At 40.1% G+C, this 20329-nt stretch overlaps 1 protein-coding gene across 5 annotated transcripts in view; it reads left to right on the forward strand.

Moving 5' to 3' along the window:
- RBKS (ribokinase) overlaps positions 1-20329 on the forward strand; it is a 110432-nt gene that overhangs the window by 31806 nt on the left and 58297 nt on the right. For all 5 annotated transcript variants that reach the window (XM_050754018.1, XM_050754013.1, XM_050754014.1 and 2 more), the window contains exons 2-5: positions 50-182; positions 10778-10841; positions 11770-11832; positions 15632-15796. In XM_050754018.1, coding sequence (XP_050609975.1) covers positions 171-182; positions 10778-10841; positions 11770-11832; positions 15632-15796 — 304 coding nt within the window. In that variant the 5' untranslated portion in view covers positions 50-170. The remainder of the gene's footprint in view (positions 1-49; positions 183-10777; positions 10842-11769; positions 11833-15631; positions 15797-20329) is intronic.

The following is a 20329-nucleotide window of genomic DNA, read 5'->3' on the forward strand; positions in this document are numbered from 1 at the left end:
GTTACAGTTACCAATATGCCTTTTTTCTTCTCTTTTTAAATTACAATAGTCTTACTTCTCGTTTGCCAAAAACTGGAGAAACCATCCACGGACATAAGTTTTTTATTGGCTTTGGAGGGAAAGGTGCCAACCAGTGTGTCCAAGCTGCTCGACTTGGAGCAACGACATCCATGGTGTGCAAGGTAAGTATAAAGTATAGTGGAGAGGATTCTAGAGGTAAGAATCTGGTTTTAAGACTGGAGTTCATTGTTTTTATTTTTTTCAACCATTTTAAAGTGAACCATTCAGCGGCTTATAAAACGTAGAGTGGCATTTAATACATTCAACCACCACTTCTGTCTTGTTACAGAACTTTACTATCATTCCAAAACAAAATCCCTTACCCCTTAAGCAGTTCCTCCTTATTCTGTCTTCCATTTAAGGCCCTGGGAACCACCAGTCTTCATTCTATCTCTATGGATTTATCTGTTCTGGACATTTCATATAAATGGAATATATATTATGTGACATTTTGTACCTGGCTTCTTTCACTTAGCATACTGGTTTTGGGGTACAACATTGTAGCATATATCAGTATTTCCTTCCTTTTTATGGTTGAATAATATTCCGTTGTATGGATATACCACAATTTTTTTGTTCATCAATGAATGGATTGATGGATGCTTGGGCTGTTTCCACCTTTTGACTCTTATGAATAGCATTGCTACCAACATGCATATACGTCTACTTGAGTACCTGCTTTCAGTTCTTATGGAAGTTTATTGTTTTTAAAGATCTAAATGAGAGAGAGTAGTCTCCCTTGTCCTTTATATTAATGTCTACCTCATTACATCCTCTGGGAAGTAGCAGTTCTCAAATAACTTAATGCTGCATTCCCTGAATGTAATGAGTTTCTAACTGGGGTGTGAGAAGTGAGGGAAATTAGCCTACTCCAGTGGGTTTCTGTCATCCAGCTTCTAAACAACAGCATGAGTCATCCTGTTTTTAGCAGGTTTCACTGCAGCAACACAGCTTTTGGAAACTTCGTGTAATAACTGGTGATTTACTCATCTCTAAGTCATTTTCTTCTAATGCTGTATCTTAGATCTGAAAAGAATCTTGGCCTTAATGAACTGCACATAACTGATCTTTTGGCATTGTTTTGTTTTCATGTATGTAGAGATAATGATATTGTAACATCTAGTATTCCTGTTTTTATCCATGCTACTGAAATAATTTGAAAATAAATTAAATGGGCTGCCAAAAGTTTACATTTTTCATTTTTCATGAAATTTTAAGGTGCTAGCATTATAGTATTAGTATAACAGGAAAGGTAGATAATTGTGTTTGTTTGATTTTTAGGGAAAGCCAGGCTGGGTCTGTACATTATTAAAGGGCAAGAAAAATACAAGGAACTTAAAAGAATGAGCTTTCTCCTGTGAACTATATAGATTTTACCAAAAATTCTCAAAATGTCATTTTTCATTGCAGTCAGCACTTTTCTCTCCACAGGAGTTTTAAATGATGTATAAACTATACAATTATCACTTCATCTGCTAGTGAACTGTAATTTTATGTCTAACCTATGATTAACATAATTTTCACATGGCTATTGGGTCAAAAACATCACGTGAAGCATAAGATTCAAAGTAAGAAACCCTCTTTCGCTAAGATTGAGCTCTTGATAGATTTAAAATTTCATTGTAATTAATCAGCAACTAATTATGTCCCAGGAATTATGGGGCTGTGAGAGGGGGCTGATTAAAAACTTAGGCCTGACCCATCTCGTACCTGATTAGCTGTGGAAGGTTTGGAGAGTGATCAGATGGTGCTGACTTAATTAAGAGGACCTGGGAACTGGAAAGAGGATGATACAATTTCCTGTGTAGGAAAACCTGGACGTAGAATTGGCGTTGGAAGCTATGTACCCAAAATGGCTTCCTGAAAGAGGGGAGTTCCTAGAGCTGGAGACGTTGAAGGAGAGATTAGAGAACCCCTCCCTCTTGGAAGCTTTATAGAAGCTATTTATGTAGCCATTAAAGTCAAGATTGGATGTCCCCTGGGATCTCTTCCAAGCCTAAGATTATGAAATTGGTTTTATTTTAGGTCTGTTGAATTTGAGGTAAAGAAAGAAATGACAAAGAGAAATATTTGAATTATGGAACTGAACTTGGGAAATGAATCCTAAAACCATATGAGTGGATGGGAGAGGAATAGAAGCAGGGGGCTGTATTTTGGGAAATGTTCCAGTTAGGAGGTTGATTAAAGCAAAAGTACTATTTGCGTATGACGGTTTATGTTAGCATCTGTACAATTTTGAAAGTTCTATATATCTACCATGCCCCTGATTTAGTCATCTAATGTTCAGCACCGCAGTGGATTTTAGCCTGTGTGTCTGCATAGCAGAGGATCAAAAAACATGACTGTAGCTAAAACCTATCCAGGGTAACTTTGGTTAGATAACCTGGGACCTTTAGACATGGAATTATTTAAAAGCTTAAGCAAATTGCACAATATTCTTAGACTTCTTAAAAAGAAAATAATATATTTTTATAATAGAAGTTATTTCTGTCCATTAATCATATTTTATCCATTGTGAAATACATTTTTATTAAGCAAATTAGTCAAACTTGTTTTATAGCAGTTTTTTTTTGTTTTTTTTTTTTTTGAGACGGAGTCTCGCTCTGCCGCCCGGGCTGGAGTGCAGTGGCCAGATCTCAGCTCACTGCAAGCTCCGCCTCCCGGGTTTATGCCATTCTCCTGCCTCAGCCTCCCGAGTAGCTGGGACTACAGGCGCCCGCCACCTCGCCCGGCTATTGTTTTGTATTTTTTAGTAGAGACGGGGTTTCACCGTGTTAGCCAGGATGGTCTCGATCTCCTGACCTCGTGATCCGCCTGTCTTGGCCTCCCAAAGTGCTGGGATTACAGGCTTGAGCCACCGTGCCTGGCCTATAGCAGTTTTTTAAAGATGACAAGTTCTAAGTAGAAACCAAAACCATGAAATTTATCAAGATAAAAATGAACAGATGGAGCAAAAGAAAAACAGGTAAAAATTTTCTATGGCTTTCTCAGCAAGATTGATTTACCTGTTACTACCTATAACAAACTAAACTTCAAGCTCTTACAAAGTAAGACTGATGGCCCAAACAAACTTCTTATATTGAGCTAGGGAGAAATATTTGTTAAGATATTGTGACAAAGAATATTAAAAGAGTTACCTCAATATTTATACAGTGATACATGTATAATGAAACATTTGAAGTACTTAAAAGTTATTTAGTCAGTTTTTAACTGAGTCATGGACCAAAGCTACAGTCCAGTGATAAATGGAGATGGTATTTTCAGATTTAAAATCCCCGCAGATATTGTATAATATGAAAGTCGTCCTCTCAGGACAAAGAGCCTATTAGGACGTCTTTCTTAAGACTTCACCTGAGTTAAGTGTTTCCTGCTCCATTCCATCGAAGCCAAATGTTAAGAGGAGGAAGTTATTCCTAAACATCAAAAATTGGCAGTTCAGGAGAGGACCATGGTCAAGTAAGGAACTCAAGATGCAGTGGCCCAATATGAGCACAGAAACCATGAGCAGGTATGAACCCAAATGACCCAGGTCAGGAATCAGCAAACTGGAAACACCTTCAAAAAATTACTCTGTCTTACTTCCTTCAAATATGAGACTGTCAGACTCTCTAATACAGGTAGCTATCTGCTCTCCCTTCAGAACCATCAAGCATGAAGTTTGGTGACAGAGGTGATACTGATGCAGGTTGCCCTGGTGGGCTTAGCCAGGGAGGGTTCTTGGCTTTGCCCAGGCAAGAATTTAAGAGTGAGCCAAGGATAAGAAAAAGCCACTTTGACTGAACCAGTGCTGCACGGCTAACCCATAGGCTGGGTGCCCAGAGGGTAGTGTATGGACTGTTAGCAACTATATTTACATGTACTTTAAATTATATGCTAATTAAGAGGTGGGTTATGCAGAACTTTTTGGAAAAAGGGTGGGGAATTTTCAGAACTATATAAGGTAACTTCTGGGCCATTGCCATGGCATTTGTAAACTATCCTGGGTCCAGTAGGAGCGTCTTGTGCTAATGAGCAGTGAGAGCAACTAGAGGTCACTTTCCTCCGTTTCAGCCAGCTTCTTCATTGCACCATGTTTTGACCAGATCCTGCTTCCACCAGCAGGGTCCAACCGGAAAGTAAGACCTGCTGGCCTCCTAACTCGGTGTATTAAGGCGGTGTTGTTCAAAGTCCAGTCCTCAGACTGGTGCCAGGCTGCATGTAGATTGTCACTGGTCCAAACAGTACAGGAATTGAGAGTAAGCAGTTAGGATGATTTATAGCAATTTGACAGAATAACTTCATAGCTGTTGAATATAATAGTAATAATAAATTAGACCTTGTAGTTTGTATGACTCTTTTTTGTTTTCATCTCCTTGTTATTGTATTTTATAAAATAGTCCACAATGGGTTGAAAGCAAGAAAAGGAAAACAAGGCCAATGTTTCTCCATGGATAGCTTGAAAAGCAGTGCATTAGAGTATCCATCACCTTAACCAAAAAGTACCTTCTCTGCTAGATTACTGTGGGAGAATCATCTGATCATGCATTGAGATTTTCATTTTCAGAGATCAAAAATTAGTCACCAGGTCTTTCCAGGTAATATATAATGAGGTGAAATCTGTCCTTTCCTGAACTCTGTTGAAAGACAGCTAGCTAAAAGGAGTTGGCTCTGTTGATTGGAATGCTCAGCCATATGTTCAAACAAATGATCCTATAACCAAGCAAATAGTATACACCTTACATAAGAAGAAGTGGTAGAAATGAGAGAAAATAACTGGATTATCTCAAACCTATCACCACTCTCATATAATCAGGCCTAATAATGGTGATTGTAGCATTAACTTTGTGTATTAAATGTCTTCATTTTTTTCTGAAACAGGATCTCACTCTGTTGCCCAGGCTAGAGTGCAGTGGTGCAAGCTGGGCTCACTGCAGCCTCAACCTCCCCGGGCTCAGGTGATCCTCCCACCTCAGCCTCCCAAGTAGCTGTGACTACAGGCACATGCCACCATACCCAGCTAATTTTTGTATTTTTTGTAGAGACAAGGTTTCACCGTGTTGCCCAGGCTGGTCTCAAACTCCTGAGCTCAAGCAGTCAGCCTGCCTTGGCCTCCCAAAGTGCTGGGATTACAGGTGCACACCACCATGCCCAAAGGCCATTTTTTTTTTTCAGAGACAGGTTACCTAGGCTGTAGTATTATGGTGTAGTCACAACTCACTGCAGCCTCAAACTCCTGGGCTCAAGCAATCCTCCCACCTCAGCCTCCAGAGTAGCTGAGACTATAGGCATGCAGTACCACACCCAGCTAATTTTTTAATTTTTTGTAGAGATGAGGTCTTGCTGTGTTGCTGAGGCTGGTCTCGAACTCCTGTCCTCAAGCAGTCCTACCACCTCAGCCTCCCAAAATGCTAGGATTGCAGCATAAGCCACCATGCCTAGCCTAAACGCCATTATTAAGGTAAACACCCCTTTATCTAGGATTTAAACAACCAGCAAGCTTAAATAACTGAGATTTTATAGATTCTTCTTATGTATTTTGTTATAAGGCCACAAATGACAAGATATAAGTTAATTTGAAGGATTTATTCAAAAAAGTAACAGCTGGGTTTTATATGACAACAAATGCAACTTAGTCTCCTCAACCAGCTGTTCATTATAACCCTCAGGCACTGAAAAGTCACAAAATGTCTTCAGTTGCAAGGATTAAATTATATTCATCTTAGTTTTAGTGTTAAACCTATTTTCTGTATTCTAATGCTTTGAAATTGGTAACCTGTTTTAATATATGTGATAACTTCTTGAGCAGAATATTCAATTTCATGTGGCCTTGGATAGGATATTTTGATCTCCTGTGTTTTATTCACCCCAAGTGTATGTTGAAGAGTAGAATTACTAGATGGTTTCTGCCATTTGAGGATTCCAAGCAGCCTAAACAACCATTCCTCAATCATTTTGCAAAATAGAAGTTATGGTGCTGACTGAAGTTGCCCTCCTTAGCTTCAGGTCATAGTTCTGGACTCTGGAAGCCCTGCCAAAGCTCTGCTTCAGTGCAGAAGGAGCCCTCCCAGTGATAAGAGTGAAAGAAGCATCTCAACACCCTTAGCTGAAGAAATGCTCTTGTTCGTCATATACCCAGCCCTTTTGCTTTCCATTACCCTTGCTGCATTGTCAAATACAGAAGCCACTAGCCACTTGTGGATATTTAGATTTAAATGTAATCAAAGTTAAAAATTGAATTCCTCAGTCACACAGTCTGTATTTTGAGTATCTGTATTGGGCAGAACAAATAGAAAACATTTTCTGTATTGAACAGCACAGATATAGAACATTTCATCACTGCAGAAAGTTCTATTGGATGGCACTACTCTACAATATTCAGGACAGAACTGAGCCTGGGATTTCCAAAGAACATGTTGAGTTCTGAGAGTTCCCTTTTGGCTTATGTGCAAGCGCTTGTCCATAGTTGCTCTTGACCTGGCTTCCTTCATGTGGAACAAGCGCACACAGACAGGCTATTTCAGACTATGCGGGTTTCCAAGAATCTTTCTGCCCAAAAGTATTTCACTGCTATAGCCAAAAGAGTGTGAGAGTGCCTTCAAGGAAGCTGTTGAAAACAAAACCTTGTATGGAACCATTCTAGAATAGTTTGGGTGCTTGTAGTCATGTTCCTTCAAGAATGGAACATGACAGCCAGGCATGGTGGCTAATGCGTGTAATCCCAGCACTTTAGGAGGCTGAGACAGGAAGATCACCTGAGGTCAGGAGTTCAAGACCACCCTGGCTAACATGGTGAAACCTCATTTCTACTAAAAATACAAAAATTAGCCAGGTATGATGGTGCATACCTGTAATCCCAGCTATTCAGGAGGCTGAGGCAGGAGAACCACTTGAACCCAAGAGGCAGAGGTTGCAGTGAGCCACGATTGCACCATTGCACTCCAGCTTGGGCAACAAGAGCGAAACTCCATCTCAAAAAAAAAGAAAAAAGAATGGAACATGACTACAAGATGGGTCCTAGGGAAATGAACAGAAGGGCAACTGATGTGATCAAATCCTAAAGAGTCTCCAGTAAGCTTTTAAGAAGGCTAGACTAACAAATATGAAATTGCCAACAATATAAGATGATATTGAACTATGGGCTTGATTAGGAATGTCATAGGAGGTCTGGAGATGAGAGGATTAACAAGGGCCAGAGTAGGGAAGGTAGACCTTAAATTGATACCTGAAAAACAGGTGAGGTTTGATTTGGTGGAGGAGAGGGCAAAGGACTTCTAAGTTCTCAGAAATGATGGTAAGGAAGCAGACAGGTTTCTTTCTATTGATATATCCAGAAAGGAACAATGTTCTGTGGAAGAATGGAACACACCAGGAGTGACTGAAGCCTGGATTGAGACATAGTCCATTGAAGTAGTGCTCACTGGCAGGACAGAAAAATAGAAGTTCAGTTCAGAAGTATAGTTCAGAGGTAGGAAGCCGAAAGGCCTACAGGAGCCAAGCAGGTCACAGAAATTGCAGTAGGCTAGATAGGGACTGTGATGAAGTCAAGAGTCTGTGCCACTTGAAGGCACTTACCTCTCAGTTCCAGACGGTTTGCCTTGCAGGAATGTGAACGCGGCGTTACCAGAACCTCTGAATGTTCAGAACCTCCTGGACATCTGTCTGTTTTTGTGAAGTCTTCTAATATTTAAGTATTGAGAACTGATTAAAATTAAAAACAAAATTAAAATTAAAACAAAAATAACAGGGCATTTATAGCAAAACCTGCACACAGATATTTATGCAGCTTTATTCATAATTTCCTAAACTTTGAAGACATCCTTCAGTAGATAAATGGATATTTAAACTCTGGTACATCCAGATGCTGGAATATTAGTCAGCTCTAAAAAGAAATTAGCTATCAAGGCACAAAAAGACACAGAGGAACTTTAGTTGCATATTACTAAGTAAAAGAAGTCAGTCTGAAAAGGCTACATACTGTGTAATTACAACTGTATGATATTCTGGAAAAGGCAAAACCATATGGAGACAATGAAAAGATTAGTGTTTGCCAGAGGCTAGTGGGGAGAGAGGGATGAATACACAGAACACGGAGGATTTTTAGGGTAGTGAAACGATTGTGTATAGTACTATAATGGTGGATATATGACATTTTACATTTGTCAAAGCCTATAGAATATTCAACACCAAGAGTGAACCCTAATGTAAACTATGGAGTTTGAGTGATAATGATATGTCATGTAGGTTTATCAGTTGTAACAAATGTACACTTAGTTGCAGGATGTTAATAGTGGGGGATACTAGTTGTAGGAAGAGACAAAGTATATGGGAACTCTGTACTTTCTACTCACTTATGCTGAGAACTTAAAACTAGTTTTTAAAATAAAGTCTATTTTGGCCGGGCACAGTGGCTCACACGTGTAATCCCAGCACTTTGGGAGGCCGAGGCAGGCGGATCACAAGGTCAGATCGAGACCATCCTGGCTAACATGGTGAAACCCCGTCCCTACTACAAAATACAAAAAATTAGCCGGGTGTGGTGGTGGGTGCCTGTAGTCCCGGCTACTCGGGAGGCTGAGGCAAGAGAATGGCGTGAACCCGGGAGGTGGAGCTGGCAGTGAGCAGAGATCCGGCCACTGCGCTCCAGCCTGGGCGGCAGAGCGAGACTCCGTCTCAAAAAAAAAAAAAAAAGGTCTGCTTTTTAGAAAACAGTAGTAGGACAAACGAAACATATCTAGGAGTCAGATTCAACTTTCAACCCACCAATTTACAGCCTTTGCTGTAGATTCAACCGTAAGTTCAAGCCAAGGTCCAGCCAAGGTAGCAGTCAGACAAATGGTTAGCATTAGAGAGGTATGGGAGAAGATAACAGGGGTGTCCTGACCAGCACAGTGATTGCAGAAACAGACAGTAGGGAGATGTCGATAAGATGCCAGCAGTTGGTATCAAAGGCCTTGCAATCATAGTTTTCTGGCTTTGAGCCACAGACCTAAAGTTCTGGCCCCTGCAAATGGCTGGCCAGGCAGAGAAGAGTACCTGTTCTGAAAGAGCTAGAGGGCTAAGCAGATGAAGAGGATACACACTCGTGCTGACAGAAACGGGGAGAGATCCAGTTACCAAAGTGGACCACAAAGCAAGAATGTGGTCACAGGACCCAGGCACAAACACAGCCACTTAAATTATAGTTCAGTGGTTCAGGGGTGACACTAGGTGCTGGGCTAACTAGCTTTTTCTTTTCCTTTTTTATTTATTTATTTTTTTTTTTTTTTTGAGACGGAGTCTCACTCTGTCGCCCAGGCTGGAGTGCAATGGCGCAATCTCAGCTCACTGCAACCTCCGCCTCCTGGCTTTAAGCACTTCTACCTCAGCCTCCCAAGTAGCTGGGACTACAGGCATGCACCACCACACCCAGCTGATTTTTGTATTTTTAGTAGAGATGGGGTTTTACCATGTTGACCAGGCTGGCCTCGAACTCCTGACCTCAGGTGATCTGTCTGCCTTGACCACCCAAAGTGTTGGGATTACAGGCGTGAGCCACTGCGCCCAGCCTGAAGCTAATCAGGACTTTGTTAGTAACAGACAATAGACACTCAATTCGAAATAGCTTAAGCAAACAAATAAAAATAAATAAATTTTTTTAAAAGAATGTATTGCCTCGTGTAACTGAAAAGCCCTGTGGTAGAGCTGGCTTCAGATGACTTAGGGGTCCATTAGGCTGTTAGGAGTCTGTGTCTGTTTGTGTCTGTCACCCTCCTGCTTTCTGTTATGTTTCTGTTTTCTTTCTAGCTGTCTCTATATGGTGAGCCCCAGTGACTACAAGCTTACATTCTCTTATAGCCAGCAATCTTACTGGGAAGAAAACTTGTCTTCCCTGGTAGTTTCAATAAAAGTCCCAGGATTGAGTCTTTTTGGACTGGTTTAGGTCACATGCCCATTCATGAACCCATCACTGTGACCAGGGTGGTGGAACACTTTTTTTTTTTTTTTTTTTTTTTGAGACAGAGTCTCACTCTGTCGTCCAGGCTGTAGTGCAGTGGTGTGACCTCAGCTCACTGCAACCTCCACCTCCAGGTTCAAGCAGTTCTCCTGCTTCAGCCTCCCGAGTAGCTGGGACTACAAGGAACACGCTTTTTAATCAGGCCTGGGTCCCTTGGCCAACTTAATTTTGTTGTCTATAGAATGGGACAGAAATGGGTGTCCAAAGGAAAAACTGAAATACCTTTAACAGAATAGATGCTAGGATGCAAAAACAGAATTCCATTACACCAAGTTACTCAAGTTAGCTAGGGCCTTTAAAATTTCCTTTTCTTTGCCTCCACATGTCAGTGTCAAGGGAAAAGATAAAAAGATTCTGGAACATCAGGTAAGTCATGACAAAGATGCCCATATTTACCATGAAGTACAAATAGCTGAGATTGTTCATAAATATTGAGGATTGATGATGGTAGACAACTCCATCTCAGTGGGAATTATCACATGAACAGCTCAAAATGAGAATGACTTAATGAGTGGCGTTCATTAAATACTTCACATTTTAAGTAGGATATAAGTGAAACATTATTATATAACAATTCTTTGGGCTACAATCAAGTCTAGCATCTTATATTAAGAAGATTAATTATCTAATGTTTGTAAAGTACTGTGCAGATATGCCCTTTTAAAATGCTAAGTATTCTAAAAACTACATTGTAGCATTTTACTAACTATAAAAGATCTAATATTCATTATTTCTTTGGTACAGGTTGGCAAAGATTCTTTTGGCAATGATTATATAGAAAACTTAAAACAGAATGGTATTTCTACAGGTAAAATTCCCATCTTTTTTAAAGTTACTGTTGATAGCTTTTTTCCGTGATTTTGTTATGAGAAAAATTGAATCTAGAGGAGGAATTATTAGACCTTTCCCTGGTGGCCAGAGAATTTTTATGCACAGCTTTGTCCATTCTTGCTTAAATGTCCTTTGGTTTATTCTTCCATGTACATTCCTCCAGATGGGAATAAAATGATAAGAGATTACAAACCTTCATCTCATGGATATGTGACAAATGACAAGGAGAAAAAGGTGCTGCATTCACAAAAGGTGTTTTAAGAACGTTACAGCTGGCAACACTCATTAGAAGCCATAGAGACTGAAACCATTATTTCACAGAAGAGAAAACCAAAGGCCAGAGATGTTCTGTGATTTTTCCAAGAGCACACAGTTGGTTGGAGCCAGAGCCAGGACTAGAATAAAATCTTCTGACTCCAGTTCAGGGCTCTTTGCTGCTACCAAAGACTGCCTGGTCAACATTTCTGTTTATATGCTAGACCTTGATTCTTGGTGAAATAACAAGCTTATGAGAATGAAAATAATCAAACAAGTTCATTTTATAGGTTTGACCTTTATTTTTTATCTCAACTCTGACATTCCTTTCAATGAAGAACATAAGTGTGTTGGTCTAGAAAAATGCATGTGTACACGATTATGAATAATTGGGGGGACTTGAAAGTAGGAGCAGTTTGGTGGGTTGTTACTAATGCAGAGAAAAGGTGCAACTAAATATAAAGCTGTCTATTTTTCTTGTTGTATAGATGATGGGTATAAATTAGCACTAATTACTTATTTTTTTAATCATTCCAGATGGTTAAAGGTTAAAAAGTTTTTCCGAGGATTAGTGTTGTATTGAAATTGTTAAAATAAATTATACATGCCAGTCTGTATACATGTGATTGTAATTTTCTTTTTTCTTTCAGAATTTACATATCAGACTAAAGATGCTGCTACAGGAACTGCTTCTATAATTGTCAATAATGGAGGTAAGTGTTTTGCATATTGGAGTGTCATTTCATAAGACAGTGTATTTCCAGAGTTAGATCAGAGGCATCATCAATTTTTACCATAATCCTATGGACCTCTTACTACAGCCACCACTCAAGGCCTAAAACATAGTTTTTCCAATCCAAATGTAAATGTGTTTCCCTTTATTTATACTTCTCACGTTGATTGTTCAGATCAATTTTCAGACGATTTTCAAAATTGTCTCTCCAATATATATGAAGTTGCCTCAAAATAATATGTATATGCTGTAATGTCCCCATTACCCTTCATGTGAATTTATAATTGACATTTGTCTCTAAAAGCAGTCAAGCATTCATCTGTCATTTCAGTTACACTAGGTAAATAAATGTAAATAGGTGCAAAGAAAAGTTTGATGAGTCATATTTATAGAATATGTTCTGAGCAAATGGCAGCGACTAATTACATCCAACTTATCGTTAGTGTTCAATTTTGTCTGTTCTTTCAACAGCAATCAAATCGCAAAAGTCTATATATACAACTAAGTCTGCCACAAGGCTTTGCCATAGCTGATACATGTATCTTTTAAAATAGTAATTGGGCCTGGCACAGTGGCTCACACCTGTAATGCCAATGCTTTAAGAGGCTAAAGTGGGAGGATCACTTGAGGCCAGGAGTTCAAGGCTGCAGTGAGCCACAGTCCCACCACTGCAGTTCAGCCTGCATGACAGAGTGAGACCCTGACTCTAAATAGATAAATGAATGAGTGAATGAATGAATGAATGAATTAAAACAGTGGCTGAGCGTGGTGGCTCACGCCTATAATCTCAGCACTTTGGGAGGCCAAGGCGAGTGGATCATTTGAGGTCAGGAGTTCAAGACCAGCCTGACCAACATGGTGAAACCCCGTTTCTACTAAAAATGCAAAAACAATTAGCCGGGCCTGGTGGCACATGCCTGTAATCTCAGCTACTCAGGAGACTGAGGCAGGAGAATCGCTTGAACTCATGAGGCGGAGGTTGCAGTGAGCCAAGATCGGGTGACTACACTCCAGCCTGGGTGACAGAGCAAGACTCTGTCTCAAAAAAAAAAAAAAAATAGTAACAACCTTCAAGTCAGGTTTTTATAATTTCTGCCAACTGTTTTAATTATAAAAACACCTACATAAGATGTTTTAAAATCAGAATCAATATTCAGAAGGACCCAGCATTTCGTGGGGCACCTAGGACAGAGCCTCATGTGTTGTGGACAGTGTGCATTTTATTAAATTAGGATTTGTCACAATGTGTCTTTTATTTATAATGCAGCTTTGCAGGATCATTTCTCACAGAAAATACAGTATTTTTAACTCAACTTTAGTGATTCCAAGTTGCAATAATAGTGGTATGTTTCACCTAAAGGTAGTAGATAAAAGTTTTCATTCTAACTATAGAAAGCCTGTGTTCATTTAAGCTACCTTTTAAGTAATTATTCCTGCCAACAGCAGCTCATTCCTTGTCTTAACCCTCTTTTGTTGTTGTTGTTGTTGTTCTAGGAATATCCTCAAGTTCTCTTTCTTATTTATGAACAAAATCTGCATTTTCCATGCAAAGATATAATGTAATAGTGTGTCAAGTGCCTATTTGGTAGACCTTGCCTGGTTTACAGTGTACAGTAATGCCCTCAAGAGTATAGATGGTAATAGAAGAATTCAGACAAATACACAGAGATGGGACAATCAGCTCCCTTAAACGAAGGAGTGAGTTTGCAAGTTTAGTTTTGACAAGTTAAATTTAAGGCATGAACAAGCTAGCCATATGGCATTGTCCATCAGACAGCTATAGTCTTGGGCTTGTTGCTCAGCAGCTAAGGCCAGGCCAAAAATTTGGATCTGGGAGACAGCAACATGGAAGTAGCAGTTGACTCTAACAGAGAAAATGAGGTCACTGAAGAAAATGAAGGAGAAATGCTGTCTTTCAGCAAGTGGGTACTTTGAATTTTTCCAGGACTGAGGTTAGGTTTATGCTGAACCATCCCCACTTTATTAAGCCTTCCTCGTGGCCAACAAACACATCTGTGGTAAGATGATAGGATAGAATTTGTTCTGTGTTGAGAGGTGATTTTAGGTCATGTCTATACAAGATCAGCACGAGCAGCCTGGAGCACAGAAAATGCCTGCTACAACTCATTCCTCCAGATCAGTGTTGTCCAATAAAAATAAAATGCAAGCCACATGTGGAATTTTAAATTATCTAGTAGCCACATTTTAAAAAGTAAAAAGGAACAGGTAAATTTAACTTAGGCAATATATTTAACCCAATATGTCCAAAATATTATCATTACAGTGTGTAATCAAAAATTTATCTTGGCTGGGCGCAGTGGCTCATGCCTGTAATCACAGCACTTTGGGAGGCCAAGGCAGGTGGATCACATGAGGTCAGGAGTTCGAGACTAACCTGGCCAACATAGTGAAACCCCGTCTCTACTAAAAATGCAAAAAAAAATTAGCCAGGCGTGGTGGCACACCCCTGCAATACCAGCTACTTAGGAGGCTTAGGTGGGAGAGTTGATTGAAGAACCCAGGAGGTGGAGGCTGCAGTGAGCCGAGATCGCACAACTGCACTCCAGCCTGGGCAACAGAGCGCGACCCAAAAATTTATCTTATTTTTTTTTAAATTTTTAAAATGGTAAGAATGAATGGATATTTTACCTTATTTCCTTTGTACTATCTTTGAAATCCACTTGTATTTTACCTGAAGCACACCTGAGTGGACTAGCCACATTTCTTTTTTCTTTTTTTTTTTTTTTTTTTTGAGACAGAGTCTCACTCACTCTCGCCCAGGCTGAAATGCAGTGACGTGACCTCAGGTCACTGCTACCTCTGCCTCCCAGGTTCAAGTGATTCTCACACCTCAGGCTCCCGAGTAGCTGAGACTGCAGGCACATACCACTACGCCCAGCTAATTTTTGTAATTTTAGTAGAGATGGGTTTTCACCATTTGACCAGGCTGGTCTTGAACTCCTGACCTCAAGTGATCTGCCCACCTTGGCCTCCCAAAGTGCTAGAAATTATAGATATGAGCCACTGTGCCCAGCCAGGACTAGCCACATTTCAAATGTTCAATGGCCATGTGGGGCTTGTGCTCATGACTACCATATTGGACAGCACAGCTCTTAAGGGTTCACCTTACAGATGAAATGCACCACCACCTCTCCCTCATTCAGGTGGGATTAAAGACAGCAGGTCCAAGTAATAAGAATATATCAGAATCCTTAGTTCTGTTTCTGTTTGATCCATTATAGTATAAGCCAGGTATCCCTCTCTCTTCTATATCTGATACAATTTTTTATCTGTTAGATATTTAAAATGTGTTTTGATTGACAGCATCACTTTTTAGAATACCATAGGGTACACATGAACTGCTTGCATACTACAGTGTCATACGAGTTTATTCCTATTTATATTCGTCTCTATAGCATCTGTCATTTAGGATTCAGAACCTTTACCACATACATATACCAGCTATTTTCTATAGAAGAAATGTTTAAAGTATGTTATATGTCATTTCTCAACTAATATTCTTTATATATAAGAATATTGGGAAAATCTTTTTAAGATTTTGCTTAAGGTCATCAGAATAATGTGACTCTTACAGAGATATTACAAAACATACATTTGGAACTCAAAATTCAAGCTGAATAACCTAGAAATGTTAAAATTAATACTTACAACACATTTTGTATAATGACTTTACAAGGGTGATTGTATTCCTAACACTGCAGAATATAATTGCTTGGCTTTGTTTAGTTTTAATATAAATAGGTGGAATTTCTTTATAGGCCAGAATATCATTGTCATAGTGGCTGGAGCAAATTTACTTTTGAATACGGAGGACCTGAGGGCAGCAGCCAATGTCATTAGTAGAGCCAAAGTCATGGTCTGCCAGCTCGAAATAACTCCAGCAACTTCTTTGGAAGCCCTAACAATGGCCCGCAGGAGTGGAGGTAATTATACATATTTGTCATTGTTTCTATAAAAGCTTTTATCGCCGTCTTAAAGTTAGCCGTCTTAATTTTAAGTTAAGCAAAGCAATACTCTTTCTGTAGTAAAATATTCTTTCTTCCATCTGTGAGATTCACAGTCTTGTGGTTCTTGATAATGTTAGAGAACCTTACAAACGGTTAAAAAAAACATGAGTAGCATTTCCAAGATCCCTCCATATAAATCTTCAATGTAGTTGGAAGAAATGGTACAAGTAGAATTAGAATTCCTGTAATCCCAGCTACCTAGGAGGCTGAGGTAGGAGAATCGCTTGAACCCAGGAGGTGGAGGTTGCAGTGGGCTGAGATCACATTGCTGCACTCCAGCCTAGGTGACAAGAGCGAGACTCCATCGCAAAAAAAAAAAGAATCCCTGAAGCAGCCGCTTGTCCAAGGTACACATTAGGTGGTGAAATGTTTTCTACTCTGAGAAGCAGAGGTCAAGCTGCATGTCATACATACAAATACATACATACATACATACAAATACATGCATACATACAAATACATACATACATACAAAACTAACTGGGGCAGCCCAGTTACTTTTTGACAAACATCTCTAGGAATTGAAGATTAGATTTGTTTCTCCTTTTCGTAAAACTTTATCATTTTCAATAAACAACAAAAGATTGTTTATATGTAATATTTTCTGTGTTATCAATGTCCATTGACATTGCCTCTTTTGTTTGACCTTTGATTTTGGAAATTTTCAAACCTACAAAAGCAGCAGAATTGTACGATGAAATCCATCACCCAGCTTCCAGTTATCAACCTGTAGCTAATCTTGATTCATCTGTTCTCCCAGTCACTCCTCTTCTCTCACCTCCAGCAAATAACAGACTTTTTAAGAATCCAGATAATTTCTTTGTTTGCTTCTTTTTCACCACTGACTAGTGGGGAAAGCATCTTCTGAATTAAAATCCCATTTCTGTCCCTGTCAGCCTTGTGGTCCTAGCAGAATTACCTGATTTGTCTGAGCCTTGTCAGTAAAATGCATATAGAAATACTCCATCTGCAGAATTGTTCTAAGGATGGAATAAAATAAAATATGATGCCAAGCATGGTGTAGTACATGGTGGTAAATCCCAACTTTTTTCTCTTCCATCCACTTCTGTCTTTAAAGTTAGGATAATATCCTGATCAAGCATCATTTGGTGAAAAAATTCAAAATAAATAGTAGCCACTCTAACATGATGACTTCTTGATATTGTGGCAATAGTTCTGTGATTTTTTTAAAAATAAAGTAGAGAACCACATTGACTTTTTCTCAAGATACAAAACTAAAAAGAAAAAAGAAAAAGAACAGTGTGTATGTGTGTGTGTGTGTGTGTGTGTGTTTATATAAGTGATTTCTCCCAAAGTGTACAGTGTTCTACATAGAAATAAATGGAAAATAAGTCAGTGAAATGATTTTGTGGAGAATTTTTAAATGTTCGTCCTGATTTCACAAATTTTCCTCTTGGCAAAACAACATGCTGTGGTAAATTTTCACTGACATTTAGTGTATTTTTAATGGACTTGAAACTGTCAGAAAGAATTCTAAGCCAAAACCCATTTGGTTCCATTTTCTCGGAGTGTCACAGTAAAGTCTAATGCTTATGGTTACGCATTCTCTGCACTGTGCCCATCTCAGCAGAGTGATGTGAATACAGGGTGCCACCCTGCTCCTGCTCTTGTCTTTCTTTGTATAGATCAAAGCGTATTCTCGTGTAATTCCTGTTTTTTTCCTACTATCCCTTGCTGCTCAGAGATCACTGTTTCCTCTGTCCTAGTCTAGTTGCCTGTTACCTACCCAGCTTGTGAAGGAGAGAAAGGTACGGCAGCCACAGTTGAGGATCTAACCTTTCATAGGTGAGAATAGAGTAATCCGGATGGGCAGGCAGCCTACCCTGGGGCTGTCATTGGGTTGGGTCCAGAAAGGCTTCCTCCATCCCCTTCCGTGTAGCTCTTCCATTTGGGAGCTGGAGGACCCAGGGCAGCAGGAAGGTGGGTAGGTAACAGTGGGTCACAGACCACTTGGCCTACTTCACACTTTTACTAAGAGCCAGCATGCCTTGCTATTAATTCTGCATGAACTTCCTTATATAATAATATCAGAAATAGTAATACCATGCATTTATATGTACTTTACAGCTTATGAAGTACTTTCTTACGCATTTTATCCTCAGAAAAACCTTATGACAAAGATATGGCAGGTAGTGTTCTCTCAGATTAACGGTGAGAAGACTGAGACTGAGAAGTTAAGTCATTTGTTCAACCAGTGTCACACTTTAAGTTATGGAAACCGTGATTTCAGACTCTAAGACCCAAGTTCTGTCTCCTAGTTTAAACCGCACTTCAAACTGCCACAACCCATTGATTCCAACAAACTGAGCCTTTATGAAGAGTATCTCTAGAAAAGTCAAGTCCATAAATGTTAACACTGTCCAGCACGTGGCCTAAGCTTTATGTGTTTTTCTGCTCAAGAAACAGAGAAGAGGCTCTAAAGTGTTTTCAGCACTGTGACTCCAACAGAACACACACATGCGTGCACACACACACACATTCACACAAGCATACACACTCATCTGTCCAGAAGTCCTCCAGTCGGGCGGCTTTCTCTGGCCAAGTCAGCTGGTCCCTATTTGGTAGATACTAACCAGATGCAGCTTAGATTCTATTCCATGAGGAGGGGGTGTGTGTGTGTGTGTGTGTATGTGTTTGTGTGTGTAATGCATCATCATTCTCTTATGCAAGAAGAGCAGTATCCCAGCACTTTGGGAGGCCAAGGTGGGCGGATCACGAGGTCAGGAGATTGAGACCATCCTGGCTAACACAGTGAAACCCTATCTCTACTCAAAATACAAAAAAATTAGCCGGGCATGGTGGTGGGTGCCTGTAGTCCCAGCTACTCAGGAGACTGAGGTGGGAGAATGGTGTGAACCTGGGAGAAAGAACTTGCAGTGAGCCGAGATCGCGCCACTGCACTCCAGCCTGGGCGACAGAGCAAGACTCCGTCTCCAAAAAAAAAAGAAGAAGAAGAAGATTGGTATAATGAAAGGAGAGCATTGGTTTGGGAATCATGAAATACGGCTTTAAATTCATAATCAATCAGCAAATGGGGGATCTCAGTCAAGTAAGTCAGTTCCTCACTGTGGACGTCACTTTCTTCTGTGAAACCAGAATTGGGCTGACAGCTCTCAGGGTTCTTTCACATCACTTTGGACTGATCCCAGAGCAGAGTGGGCTTAATGATCTCTTAAGCATTGAGCGCCCTACTCTTTGCCCCAGGAAGCTGCCTATGTGCTGAACAGCATTATTCCATCTTCAAGAAAGATGATAAGGTCATCATCGTCATCATCGTCTATGGGTTTTGTTATCACAGTTCCATTATCTTTACTGCTTACAAGTAGTGAATTTTGAATTAAGCACATTGTATAACTAGATTATGCTAATATATCAGTCATGAAAATCCAGAGGAAAAGATCCCTACATCTTTGAATATACTGTCTCAAAACTCTCTGTCTCTATCAAAATGAAAGCATCGATTTTAAAGACATAGCAGCTACAACACCAAAAATCGGTAGCCCTGTATAGCCCCCATCCTCACCAGGCCACAATGCTATGAGGTAGGCCCACCGAAGAGCCAATGCTGCAGCTGCTTGTGATGAAATTATGCATGTTGGTTCTGGTCTTTATATCCATTTCCAAGCAAATGGAACAGTACATGAACAATTATAAATAATTGAGATTGTAAAATTGCCAAAGTTAAATTATCAGTATGATACAAAGTATCTTTTAATGCCACTTCAGTCCTTTTGCCTTTGGCAAGCAAAACTTCTTGTCTGGTCATCCAGACTTTCACAGTGACATTGTCCAGCACATAGCCCAAGCTTTGAGTGTTCTTGCTGCTCAAGTCACAGAAAAGAGCCTCTGGAGTAATGGACAGCAAAGCCAGTATTTTGAGTATCCCAACATGCTCGCAGTATCTTCACTTAGGGTGATTTTCTTCCCTGGTTTCTCTGAGCTAATTATTAGGGCCTTCCTAACTGTCCAGCCCCTGCCCTCCATGACAACACCATAAAGAGTTTCTGCCTCAGGCCGGGCGCGGTGGCTCAAGCCTGTAATCCCAGCACTTTGGGAGGCCGAGACGGGCGGATCACGAGATCAGGAGATCGAGACCATCCTGGCTAACACGGTGAAACCCCGTCTCTACTAAAAAATACAAAAAACTAGCCGGGCGCGGTGGCGGGCACCTGTAGTCCCAGCTACTCGGGAGGCTGAGGCAGGAGAATGGCGTGAACCCGGGAGGTGGAGCTTGCAGTGAGCTGAGATCCGGCCACTGCACTCCAGCTTGGGCGGCAGAGCGAGACTCCGTCTCAAAAAAAAAAAAAAAAAAAAAAAAAAAGAGTTTCTGCCTCGTTTTCCTGCCTTTTAGCCTATACATCTGCTCCTCCAGGCCTCACCAGTTCCTTACTGACATTATTGTGCTATCCATTAACATGCAGTTAAGAT

This window comes from Macaca thibetana, chromosome 13, assembly GCF_024542745.1.
Source record: "Macaca thibetana thibetana isolate TM-01 chromosome 13, ASM2454274v1, whole genome shotgun sequence".
NCBI lineage: Eukaryota > Metazoa > Chordata > Mammalia > Primates > Cercopithecidae > Macaca > Macaca thibetana.